The sequence below is a fragment of the Ursus americanus genome, chromosome 26 (assembly GCF_024610735.1).
Source record: "Ursus americanus isolate L20-20 chromosome 26, mUrsAme1.1.p, whole genome shotgun sequence".
NCBI lineage: Eukaryota > Metazoa > Chordata > Mammalia > Carnivora > Ursidae > Ursus > Ursus americanus.
In genome coordinates this window covers 21,920,039-21,932,742 of record NC_142152.1, presented here as the reverse complement: position 1 = coordinate 21,932,742, position 12,704 = coordinate 21,920,039, and the positions used below count along the sequence as shown (strand labels likewise).

Genomic DNA, 12,704 nt, shown 5'->3' with positions numbered 1-12,704 from the left:
GCTGAACTCTGCTGATTTCATGTCAGTGTTCGAGGTGGTGCTCAGTGGGCACATACATGTCGCTTGATTTGACGATTCACTGTCACACCATCCCTTTCTTGTTTATAGATATTCCAGGTGATTTCAGGTCACCAAATCATGCCTGTATCAAGGTCCTCCATTTTAAACATTAGTTTGTACCAAGTCAAATAGGTCTCTGATGCTTAGCTTAGCTGGCTGTTTGACTGCTTCTCTTTTCCTTCCATAGTTCTGTGCTTTTCTTGGTTCCTTGCTGGTCCCCTTTGCCTACCTCATTGTATTGGAGCTGTCCAAGTCTCTCCCCGCAGCACTGCTCACTGCTGCCCTCCTCACCTTTGGTAAGTTGTCTTATACCATGTTCTTTAGGAAACCGACTGCCACATTATGAGCGTAGTTGGAAATCAATACATTGAAGGATCCTATCCGTGGGCCCAGTGCTTAAGTAACTTTAGGACTGGGTAAATGTATAACAACTCTTATTTTCTTCACCAGTGATATTACATATAAAAATAGTTGTGTGTAACAAACCTTTGTATTATTAGAGGGGAGTGCTCACATTTATAAGTAACTTTAGGACTGGGTAAATGTATTACAGCTCTTATTTTCTTCACCAGTGATATTACATATAAAAATAGTTGTGTGTAACAAACCTTTATATTATTAGAGGGGAGTGCTCACATTTATAATCTTAAAGAATGGATTATCTCCAAGTTATCCACATTTGAGTTTGGTGTGGATAAGAAGATAAATTTGTGTGTGCTTGTGTGTGTATTTGAAGGAGGCTTGCAATTCTAATTCTGCTTCTCTCAGGTTACTATCAAGATCTCTCAGATTACTATAAGTTTGCACTCCTTAAATTGATTTCAACTGAATGCAAGGGCAGATGTCTCAGAAGCAGCTGGGTGGCAGGAAATAGCAAAATAGGAGCTTTATTTTCTTTGGATAATTCCCACATGGATAAATGAGAGTTGATCTGTAGAAATTGATTCTGTGCTATTCTGATTTTTATGAATGTGAATTCATGACCTCATAGCACTTAACATTTAAAGAAGTCCAGGCCAAGTTAGGTGGGTATTTCAGGGGTAATTCTGGCTTTGTTTTGATAGATATGTTGCAAGATTACAGGGCTTCTCTGTAGAGGATTGGTGGCTTTTTCCTTGTGTCTTTAATTTCCCTTTTCAGTTATTCATCCTCTGTATTTATTCTTTTTTTCATTCCACAACTGTTTTTCAAGCATCTCCTCTGTGCCAGGCCACTTTTCTGGGCCTCAGAGGATATGCTGATGAGACCCTGTGATGTCATGGAGCTTACCCGCTAGTGGGGCAGGTGATAAATAAACAGGTAAATTATAAGTCTGAAATATAACAACATAAGCCATAGTGCAATGTAGAAAATAGAGTAGGGTAAAGGAGAGAGTAATGGGGAGGGATTCTGTTATAGGTAGCGTGACCTGGAGCAGAGACCTGAGCGAAGAAGATTAAGCCATGCAGAGATCTAAGTGAAGTGTGTTCAGGCAGAGGGAACAGCATGTGCGGTGGTCCTGGTGCAAGGCAGCATTTGGTGAATTCAGGGAACAGCAAGGAGGCCAAGTGTGGCCAGAGTGGAGTGAGTGAGGCAGAGGGTGTTGGAAGGGGAGGTTGCTTAAAGAGCGAGACCATGCCGGCTTTGGCAGTCGTCATGAGGACTTGGTTAGTCTGAGTGAGATGGCAAGACATTGGAGGCTTCAAGCAGGGGCTTGATATAATGAAATTTTGTTTGAAGAACAATCACTTTGGTGCCTATGCAGAGAATCAGCTTCCAACAGAGACTTCAGGTAAAATGCTAAGACTCTGTCCTAGGTTTAGGTAGTTTGTGGCTATATAAGCAGGGAGACAGAACTCCCTTTTTGATGGTGGGAATGAGGAAGAGCCCTCGTCTCTGGACTGCTCTATCTGATCGAATGACATGGTTGTTTCTTGGGTCACGGGCCTGAAAGCCGTGTGAGATACAGTTTCCTATCCCTGGGCTTTTGTGTACCCCAAAGCTATGGCCTTCCACCTCCCTGATAACTCAGCGGATCATCTGGTCTTGACCGCATAAATGCTTGCATACAATTCAATATAAGGGACACTATTTCTTATTGTTGGGGTGTTTGGTTCTCAGGGAGACCCATCTCTGATTCCCTTTTTGACTGCTGAACTCATGTTTTTCAGATACAGGTTGCCTCACTCTGTCCCAGTATATCCTCCTTGACCCCATCTTGATGTTCTTCATCATGGCTGCCATGCTGAGCATGGTCAAGTACAACTCCTGTGCCGACAGGTCAGAAACACCATCTTTGCGGGTGGGCGTTGGGGGTCAGAAGCTGTAGCAGCTCTAGAACTTCTGTAATGGCCAGGGACAGGGTGGGTGCCTACAGGACTTATCTTAAAGCAGCACTTAAGACAAGCATACTTTTTTTTTTAAACTTAGATTGCCCATTTTAAGTCATAAAAATAGATTTTTAATATTTATTTATTTATTTATTGAGAGAGCACACACGCCTGCTTATGCGCAGAGGGGGAGGGGCAGAGGAAGAGGGAGAGAGAGAATCCCAAGCGGACTCCACACTTAGCGCGAGTCCGACGCAAAGCTTGAGCACATGACCCTGAGACAATGACCTGAGCTGAAATCAAGAGTTGGATGCTTAACCGACTGAGCCACCCACGCACTCCATAAAAATAGATTTTAATATGTTTTCTAAACGTACTTTTTTATTTTGCATATGACAAAATAAATGTCAATTATCTTTTTTAAGAATAGTATAATGGGTGGATTTGGGTAGGGGTTTGTGGATATCATGGAGGAGTTCTAATGCCTTCCCCCACCCCACCATCTTCTAAGCCACCCTTGGCACCAGTGCTGGTTAGGGATCCCAGGATAACTTTATCCTTCACATTCTGTGTCCTAGAGGGGAAGGAACCAAGACAGAAACTGCCTGGGAGCTATTTGTCTCCCTGCCCTCAGTGGTTGCATCCATTCCTGACCTACTGACAGGAATAATGTATATAGAGGTTGGTTTAAGCAGTCCATACCAGTCAAGAGGATCTCTGCAGGCCCTGGTCAGTTCTAAAGCTGTTCTGGTCTTCTTCCAGAACGGTCTTTTTCAGATCATCCTTTTGCCTCTAAGAGAGTAGAGTAGGTCATTCATTTTATTCAAACCAAAAGAGCTGGCTCCGCCTAGGCTTTTCTGAGTCAGCTTGGTTTCACCGCGACCAGGCTCATTAAATCACATTATGCTACTAAAGCCAGATCCAGTGACTACCATCTTTCTCTGGCTTTGGGTGATTGTCTTCTTCTACCATGTCCACCTCCACCTGCCATTTCTTGAATACGTACTATGTGCCAGGTACTGTGCTGGGAGTCGGGGGTGTGGAGGTACATGAGTCTCCCAGTTAAGGAGCCTTCACTCCAGCAGAGGAGGCAGCCAGCTGGTGGGAAAACTGCAGCACCGAGCACTGGGTCTGTAAGTGCAACAGACCTTGGAACGGACTGCCGGGGTTAGGACCATGCTCTACCGCTTGCTAGCTGTACTGCTTACCCTCTCTGTACCTCGATTCCTCCTGTGGGAGAAGGGGATAATAATAGGACCTACCTCCATGGAGTTGTAGTGAAGGTTAAAGAGTTTACACACGTAAAGTGCTCGAACAGCGCCTGACACATAGTAAGCACTCAATAATTGCTGGCTTTACAGCAGGTGACCCCCCAGGAGAGGGCTGACTGAATCCAGTGGGCTTCTCTGGATTTGCCTTTTTCCTTCCACTTGATTGGTCACTACTGAAGAATAAGCCTTTGCTTGCTTTGAGCCCTGTAATTAGCCGGGAAAGCTATGGCCCCTCCTCCCCCAGAAAAGTACCCTGCTTACTCTCCTGCGGTTTCGGGAGTTTCATAGACCGCATGCTCCTTGGAGCCACGCCATGGTCCCCTGAGGTTAGGAGCCCTCAAGAAAGGGCAGGCACAGCCTCTCAGGGTCACAGAACCTCTGCCCTTCCCCACTGCTGCTCTCTTTTTTGAGTTTGGTTCCAGCTGCCAAACTGAACCTGTGTCTTGTTGGTTTTCAGGCCCTTCTCTGCCCCCTGGTGGTTCTGGCTCAGCCTGACTGGCATTAATCTGGCTGGTGCTTTAGGGGTCAAGTTTGTTGGCCTCTTTATCATCCTGCAAGTGGGGTGGAACACCATTTCAGACCTTTGGCACCTGCTTGGAGACCTCAGTCTTTCAGTGGTGAGAACGCAAGTGCTTGTAGAAATGTCTTTGCTCCCTGGTATTTCTCAGCAGAGCCAGTGGCCTTTCTCTGCCTCTGCTGCAGGTGGTCAAGTGGCTGTATTCTGGGCCCGAGCTGGGCTGGATCCGGCTGTTGTCTGTAGGCAGCATGACAGCAGGAAGTAGGCCATGCTCGGAGGCTAGAGAGATTTAAAGGGAGAGGATGAACTAACATCCTTGGAATTTTCTTTTGGCATTTGTTTCTGTGATATTTTTTAAATGCTCTACAAACTACCCAGCCAGGGGAGTCTGTCTAGCCGGGCTCATGCCAAATCTACAGCAGACGCAAGCTGCATGTGATCTTAGGTAAAATGGTAGGATGACTTTCTGACTCACAATTTTCTTTCTCTGACCCAGGGTCTCCAGATGTGGAGGCCAGCAAGGGCCTTTAGAGTTTATTAAAGTATTCTTTACTAAGAGCTGATTCTGCGCCAGGCGCTGTGCAGAGTGCTTCACCTTCACTGTCTCGTTTACCTCTCCTAACAGTCCTGGGAGGTTGTCATTACTACCCTCTCTTTACAAATGAGGAAGTCCAGACCTAGAGAGGTAATAATGTGTCCGAGACCATACAAGTGGTAAAAGGTAGATGTAGGATTCAGACTTAGAGGAGGCTGACTCCAGACCTGAACTGCTTTGCCACAATGCTTCACCATCACCTGTGAACCAAAGTCTTGATAAGTTCATTTATTTATTCAGAAAATATAGACAGACTACCCTTTAAGTCTGAAACACAGAATATGCAGATGAATAAAACAAGGATTCCTGCCCTCCAGAGACAATGGAAAGAGAGAAATAAGTAAACAGGTGATTACAGTCCAGCCAAAAAGTGCTGTGAAGGTACAGTGGAGGGTGTGAGCTCGGGTCCCGTGGTCCAGGAAGGTTTCTGGGGGGAAGCCGAGGCCTGAGCTGCAGATCCGGAGCACTTACGCATGTGGTGGATGGGGCTGGCTCAGTACAGGAAGCGTGGGGACCATGCGGGGAGCTGTGTGGCTGGGGTATAGAGGGGACCGATGAGTGACGAGGCTGAAGATGCAGGGACGGGCTGGGATCCTGAGTGAGGGCCTGCACAGGCAGCAGAGGGTTTGCCCATGTTCGACCCCTTGCAGTGCTGGGGTGGTGGGGTGTTATGGAAAGGCTAGGGTTTCCACGTATTTTTTCTTGTTTGCTGTTAGTTTTTCAATTTTTTGTGATTTTGACTTACACTTAAAAAGTTACATATAATGCGCGTATAAGGTAGAATAAAACCCCATATGCCCAGCACCCCACACTGGCTCTCTTTGCAGGTGACTGTGGGGAAACACCTGACCGCTCGCATCTTATGCCTCATAGTGCTGCCGCTGACTCTCTACACGGCCACGTATGCTGTTCACTTCAGGGTGCTGAACAAAAGGTACAGCAGAGCCTTTCCAGCCTCTTGCTTCCCATCTTCCTCTTGCCTCTCAGCCTGTGGGTGGGCTATGTGATTTCCTGGGTCTGTGGTTGGGATGTTAGAGGGACCTGGTGGGTTTTATCTGTTTGTTTCCCCCTATGCTCCATCTTTTGGGTATCCAAAGGGCTCAGAAAAGCCAGCACCTAAAGAAAGAGGAGAACTTCCTAATAGCCAAACTGCCCCTTATCCCTAAGCACAGTCCCTGTGCTTAACAGCGATGGGCCAGAATGAGGTGTGCAGTTGGAGGAGGGTGATAATCTCAGCAACACTAGCCGTGGCTCCCATTTACCAAGTAGTGACAAGTGTCAGCATTTTGTACATATTATCTCACTTCATCATGATCGTTTTTGAGTTCTTTTGATTTTTTATAAATCCCCAATTTATAAATGAGGAATTGAGGCTAAATAAAGTTAGGTACTTCTGAAGGTCACCCAGCTACTAAGTGGCTGAATTGAGATTTGGACCCCCGGTTCTCCAACTCTGTCACCGGTGTCTGTCCCATGATACCACACTGCCACTCTGAATGTCTTCTTTTAAACCAGTTGCACAAGGCTCTTCCTAGGGTTCCCAGGAAATTAGAATTTCTCTCCAGGAACTTGTGTGTCTTCTGCTCCTTTCCCCACAGTGGTCCTGGCGATGGCTTCTTCAGTTCTGCCTTCCAGGCCCGGCTTTCAGGCAACAACCTTCACAATGCTTCCATCCCCGAACGTGAGTATCTCTTGGCCTTTATGAAGGTAGAAGGGCAGAAGCCTTTCTGGGTAGGTGACTTGAAAAAGACAAGTATGATAGTCTGAGTTATTTTAGCCTGTAGATGGCAAACTGAGAGAAACATCCAGTTAGATCCGGTATGAGCACTCAAAGAGAGCGACTGGGGTCACAGGAAGTGCAGCCCTGAGCAGCAAGCTCTTTGACTGTAAAGAATAACTTCTCCCTTGTGGCTGTGGAAGAATCCAAGTCAGCTCCATGGGAAGGCAACCAGAGAGAATCTGGTGAAAGGACAAGGCCCTCTGGTGCTAGTGGTCAGTTTCCACCATCGTATTCTGTGACTCATAGCCAGTCACTTGTTCACAGATTGTAACTGAGCACATGATAGCCACATTGGAGGCTGTAGATGGATGCCCTCCAGAGTAGAGGATCCAGTGACCGTGTGGGTTAAGTATATAAGGGGGATAAAAGGGTGCAAGAGATCACTCCTGCTAGGGGGTTGGAAGGCATCAGAGATACATAGAGAGATGCCGTGGAGTCTGGCGCTGGAAGAATGGGAGATTTGAACAAATGGAGAAGGAGGAGAGGGCATATAAGACAGAGGGGACAGCAAGATCAAGGCCAAGAACAGGGCACAACGTAAGGCACAGATTATCCTAGAAGATAAGGCTGAAAGGATAGGTTGGGCCCAGATTATGAGGGTTTGAAACATTTGGGTGAGGTGTTTGACTTAATTAAACAGGCAGTAGAGATCCAGTGGAGGCCTTTGATCAGGGAGGAGGACAGGAAGGCTGTGCTGTAGGGAGGCGACACTGATGGCAAAGCACAGGATGGCTAGGGAGGGATGGGATTAGAGGCAGGGGGTCCCCTCTGGAAAGCTATTCTGGGCACTTGAACTGGGCACTGTCGTGGCAGCCACAGGAGTGGGGCAGATGGGCATGGACAAAGGAGATTGGACATGGAAAGAGAAGAAAGGTGTCACTGAGGACTTGAGCCCAGGTAATTGTTTCTTGGAGGCACAATGACATCTTCTAGCCTCTCCAGTGCCTTGCACCGTGCCTAGGACACAGGGGGCCTGCCAAGACCATGCATAGAATGAGAAATAGGAAAGCAGGTTAAAAAGTTGGTTTAGAAAAGCAGATAGTGGGTTCCACTGTAGGGACGTTGACTTTGAGATGCTTGGAGAAATCCATGCAACGGGGCCAACAGGCTTGCAGCTGATGCTTTCAGAGGAAGAATCAGCCAGCTGAAGGGGAAAGTGATACCGTGGCAGTGGCTGTGATCTGTAAGAAACCTGTAGAAAGAGAATGAGAACTGGGCTGGCTAAGGTCAGGTCACTAGGAGTGCAGGAGGGAGTGGGTTAGGAAAGGATGCTGCACAGGACAGTCCATGAGGGAGTGTGGGTTGAGAAGGGGGAACAAAGAATTTCCAGAAGCAAAGGTGGTCAGCAGTGTGCAGGTCTGCATATGTTGGCCTGCGTGAGAACGTAGAAAAATGGAGCTGTGGGCCTTAGCAAATGCCTACTTGTTATTTAAAAGGCCTAGCTCACTGTGATCTCTTCCATCAAGCCAGCCTCTTCTTATTCCTTGCATGAGAATTCATCCTACTCTGCTCTGGGCTCCCACCATGTCACACATTGTCACTCCTTTGCCGGAGCATTTGCCCATGTCCTGTGCTCATCGGTGTGTGCAGCCATCTTCTCTAAGACTGGGCTCTCCCAGGGCCACAGCGAGGCCCCCTCCAGCTCTGGGTCCACTGTGTAATTGGTATGATCTGTTGACAAATGAACGAACAAAGGAAACCCTGAGTAGCCTATCACTGATGGAACGAGACGTGTTTCAGAGGACTGGGGAATGGCAGGGCATCCAGATTACCGGGGACCGAGAAGAGGGACAGTAAGGAGGAAAAGAGGCCTCTCAGTTACCCAGGGTCTATAGGCAGAGGGGATGTTCTTGGGTAAACTGTTGATTCTTTTTTTTTTAATTCATAGTTAAAAAAAAAACAAACAAACCCAAACACCATTGAACAGCTAGTTTACATAGTATTAGATTCAAAAGGCGCAAAAGGATTTCACAAAAGTGAAAATTATCTTAACAGTCTATCATAACATTTTATCTATCTTGAAGAATATTCTAGGTAAGACATGAAATGCTTCTTTCTTTCTTTATTGTGTTTAATGTATGTGTAGACTTTGAAGGACGGGTTGTTCCTAATCTTTTGCTATTACAAATAGTGCTTTGATAATACCACTGTTAATACCAGCTTCTTTTGAAGTCCTTAGGAGAGAAGGGAGGTGAGGGCACCAGTGAGACCTTGTAGTGAACTCCCACTTGAGTTGATGCCATGGGAGTGAGAAGGCACCCGTGCGTCTGGCTTTAGGTGGTGCCGGGGCCCAGTGTAGTCCGGTAGAGGCCTCGTGAGTCCTATGGCTTCAGAGGCCCCTCCCAGTCAGGGGCGCCGCTAGCACCGTCCCAGCTCACGCCCTCCACTGTCTTCCTTCCTCCCAGATCTGGCCTACGGCTCCGTGATCACCGTGAAGAACCTGCGGATGGCCATCGGCTATCTCCACTCCCACAGGCACCTCTACCCCGAGGGCATTGGTGCCCGGCAGCAGCAGGTCAGCGAGCCTTTTGTACTTTCTGTACTGCGGCAACACCAAGCTGTTGGCTGGGACGGAACCCGCCCTTCTCTTTCCGGCCCCCGTCCTGTACCTGCGCCGTTTTTCCTCTTGGAACAGTCTTCCTCCTGCACCCTCCTCCTCTTTCCTCTGGCTAACTCCAGCTTCTTTAGGCTGCAGTGCAAGTGTTCCGTCTGATTACCACGACCTGCCTCTACTTGATACTTGGTAGATGTGTCTCGCATGAGAGGCTCGCCGGGCAGGCTTTGTATGCCTGTGCGGTAACCCTTTTCATGTTGAAGTGTGACTGCTTCCTTCCTGCGGTCTCTTTGCTGCTCGATTGCTAGCTCTTGGAAGGCTCGAGTGCCCAGCACGGTGCCTGGCTTGACATGGATGATGGTCAAGTGTTGTGGTTGTAAACACAGACCTGGAAACCAGACTACATTATCTGGGTTTGAATCCTGGTTCCGCCAGATTATGACTTTGAACAAGTTACTTGACCTTTATCTGCTTCAGTATTTTCATCTTTAAGTTAGGGAAAATAAAGAGTGCCTTTCTCCATCATAGGGTGGTTGTGCAGATCAAAAGTAGGAAGTAATACATGTGACATGCACCCTGGGGGATTAGCCATGACTGTCACCTGAATGAGTGAGCCACACTGCCCGTGTCTGCGCTCGCGAGTGTCGGGTGTGGGTGTGGTGGACAGTGTCTGAGAGGGAGGAGCAGGATGTTGGAGAGGTTGGGGGAGGCCAGGCTGTGCAGAGGCCTTCCATGTTACAGTAGATTTGACTTTGTTCTGTGGACAGTGATGAGGCATTGAGATTTTTTAAGGCATAGTAAGATGTGATTAAATTTTTAGGTTAGAAAGGTAACTCCAGCAGGAGGGTGATGGATTGAAAGGAGGGGCATAGTGGAGGCAAGAAATGAGTTGGGAGGCAATAATCATGACAGAGGATGGTGAATAGAGGCAAAGACCATGATAGAGGAGGAAATTGATCAGGAAACTTCATAGGTCAGTGTCAGGGCCCCATCACTGGTGGCTGTCAGGGATGAGCTATATCTAGGTTGGTAGGGAAGAATAGCTCTGGAGATGAGAGAGTTTCCTTTGAGTATTTTAGGTTTGGGGCTTATCTCAGGAAGGAGATCTGAGTGTGTAGCATATGGGGTCAGTGACGCAGTGGGGTGAGTGGCATTGCCCCGGAAGGATGAGCAGAGGGAGGAGAGCCAGGGAAGGAGCCCGGGGTGGGGGGCAGCAACACTTAGGAAGTGGTGAAGATGCTCCCAGGGGTGCCAGGGGAGGAGGCTGAGAAGGAGGGTATGAACAGGGAGGGGAGAGGAGAGTACAGGGCAGACAGTGTCCCCAGGAGGGCGGGTAGTCAGCAGTTCAGGCGCAGCAAAGGCCTCAGAGAAGGTGAGGGCTGAGAAAGAGGCCTTTAAACGACAGTAAAGGGGGCCTTGTCACTCACTGGGATTGCTTCTGAGGAGTGGTGAGGCCCCAAGTCTCAGCTGCCGTGACAGGGAATAGAGGAGAGGGGAGGCGTGCAGGCTGCCAGACAGGCTGTTGTGCTGCGAGGCTTGGAGTGATGTTTCTCTTCTGGCAAAATGACCAATATTTTTACTTGGCAAAAAAGTTTTGCTTCTCAAAACTCGTTATTATTATTTTCTTATTTACTAGTTTACCAGAAAGTTGACCCAGAGTGTTGGGTTTTATTATCAGTTTCCCATTCTTGCTTCTCCACTTGTCTCTAGCGCTTTAGAACCCACTGGAGAGCTCTTAAAACATTCCAATGCCTGGGCACCACACAGCAGCTCTGACTCCATCGATCAAGGAGGGGGCCTATGCATTGTGCCTTTCTGTTTTGCTTTGACATTCTCCAGAAGAGTCTAATGGATAGGCAGGGCAGAAAACCACAGCTAGCCCTTCCATGGGGAGCTGCAGCTGTCATGCAGAAGGTGAAGTTACAGACGTGGTGGCCAGGAGTGTGTACACTGTGCAAAGGGAGAGAAAAACCCTGTTATGCGAGTCCTGGTGTTACACACTAGCAGCCCGTGCATGGAGGTGTGAAGTCATGATGCTGGTGTAGAGAGAGCATGTGGGCCAAGGCATGGAAGAGTCTGGTTCTGTCATGGCTGAATCACACTGAGCCTTTCTCAGCCAGTTTCTTCATCTGCCAACTCGGGGGTTGGACTAAACCACTTCTAGTGGCTCTCACTGCCCTGGAGTTTAGCGTCTTGTCAACAATTCTAAGTGTCCATTTTTAAATATTTTTAAAGTATAACATTTATAAAATAAAATTGGGAAATAGAGAAAAGTAAAAAAAAAAACAAAAAACAAAAAACAAACAAAAAAACCCCCCAGAAAACAAAACAAAAAATCCCCCCAAACTGAAAGCTACACGTAATTCCAGAAGATCAGTGTTTACCCACATAGTTTGGTGTACAACATTCTGTTGTTATAGGATACCAGTGTTTCTAGGAAACCTTGTGTTGTAAAAAAATCCATTGTAAAAATAAATGTTTCAATGGGAAAAAGAGGCATGGACTATACTCATAATAAAGAAGTAATTTTTCTTATAGGAATTTTAATAATAATTAGTTTTGTTTAAAAAAATAACACTGAATACATACCCCTGAGGACCACAAAAATCTTAAGATCCTTAAGCAAATCTAAGCCAGTGGACTCTGTATACTTTTGTTCAGGAGTATGAACTTAATTTCTCTATGACTCACTGCCAAAATGTTTTAGTTTCTTGTATATTCTTCTCCTTCTCTTTCTTCTTTTCTTCTTCTTCTTCTTCTCCTCCTCCTCCCCTTCTCCTTCTGCCTCTTCTTTTTTTTTAAATTTTTTTTTTGTAAGTAGGCTCCATGCTGGGCTTGGAGCTGGGCTCCAGTGTGGGGCTTGAACTCATGACCCTGAGATCGAGACCTGAGCTGAGATCAAGAGTCTGACGCTTAACTGACTGAGCCACCCAGGTGTCCCAGTGTCTTGTATATTCTTAATACCATCATTCCTGATTTTTTTCTGAGAAAGTAAAAGCCACTGAAACAAGGCAACCATAATACATACATAATTTTTCCCTAAATGCTGATTCCAAATCTCTTTGCAAGTAAATCAGTCATGTTTTGTCCAATCGAAGTCATAAAAACTCACTTTGTATATGTTTCTATTGTTTCCGTGTATTTATGTTCTTGTTTATATAATTGGCATAATTGTATGAGTATAGTTTCTATCCTGGGAGCATTGGAGTTAGCTGCCTTGGTTTGAATCCTGTCTCTCCACTGATAGGCTGTGGTGACTTTGAGCAAGTTACTTAACCTTTGTTTCCTTGTAAGGTGGGAATGACCATAGCACCTACAGCGTAGAGATAAGACTTGCCCAGTGCTTAGAACAGTACCTGGTGATAAATGGCAGCCATTTTCAGCATCAATATTTTATTAACCTTTTCCTAAGCCTGTAAAAAATGCTCAGAAACATTTTCTGTGGCTGTGTAATATTCTGTCCTGTGGACATATCATCATGTTAGCTGTTCCTCTATTATTGGACGTTTATTCTGTTTCCAAATTTTTGCTATTACATTCATCACAGCATGACATGCATGTTCACATACATACACACACATACACATTTAATTTTTAAAAAATCAGTGTCTATGTAAT

At 46.5% G+C, this 12,704-nt stretch overlaps 1 protein-coding gene across 4 annotated transcripts in view; it reads left to right on the top strand.

Annotated features, from left to right (window-relative positions):
* POMT2 (protein O-mannosyltransferase 2) overlaps positions 1–12,704 on the top strand; it is a 40,609-nt gene that overhangs the window by 13,846 nt on the left and 14,059 nt on the right. For 3 of the 4 annotated variants that reach the window (XM_045807744.2, XM_087856148.1, XM_087856149.1), the window contains exons 4-9: positions 248–356; positions 2,211–2,319; positions 4,098–4,257; positions 5,580–5,686; positions 6,351–6,433; positions 8,938–9,047. In XM_045807744.2, coding sequence (XP_045663700.1) covers positions 248–356; positions 2,211–2,319; positions 4,098–4,257; positions 5,580–5,686; positions 6,351–6,433; positions 8,938–9,047 — 678 coding nt within the window. The remainder of the gene's footprint in view (positions 1–247; positions 357–2,210; positions 2,320–4,097; positions 4,258–5,579; positions 5,687–6,350; positions 6,434–8,937; positions 9,048–12,704) is intronic. The other variant, XM_087856150.1, reaches the window with a different exon arrangement.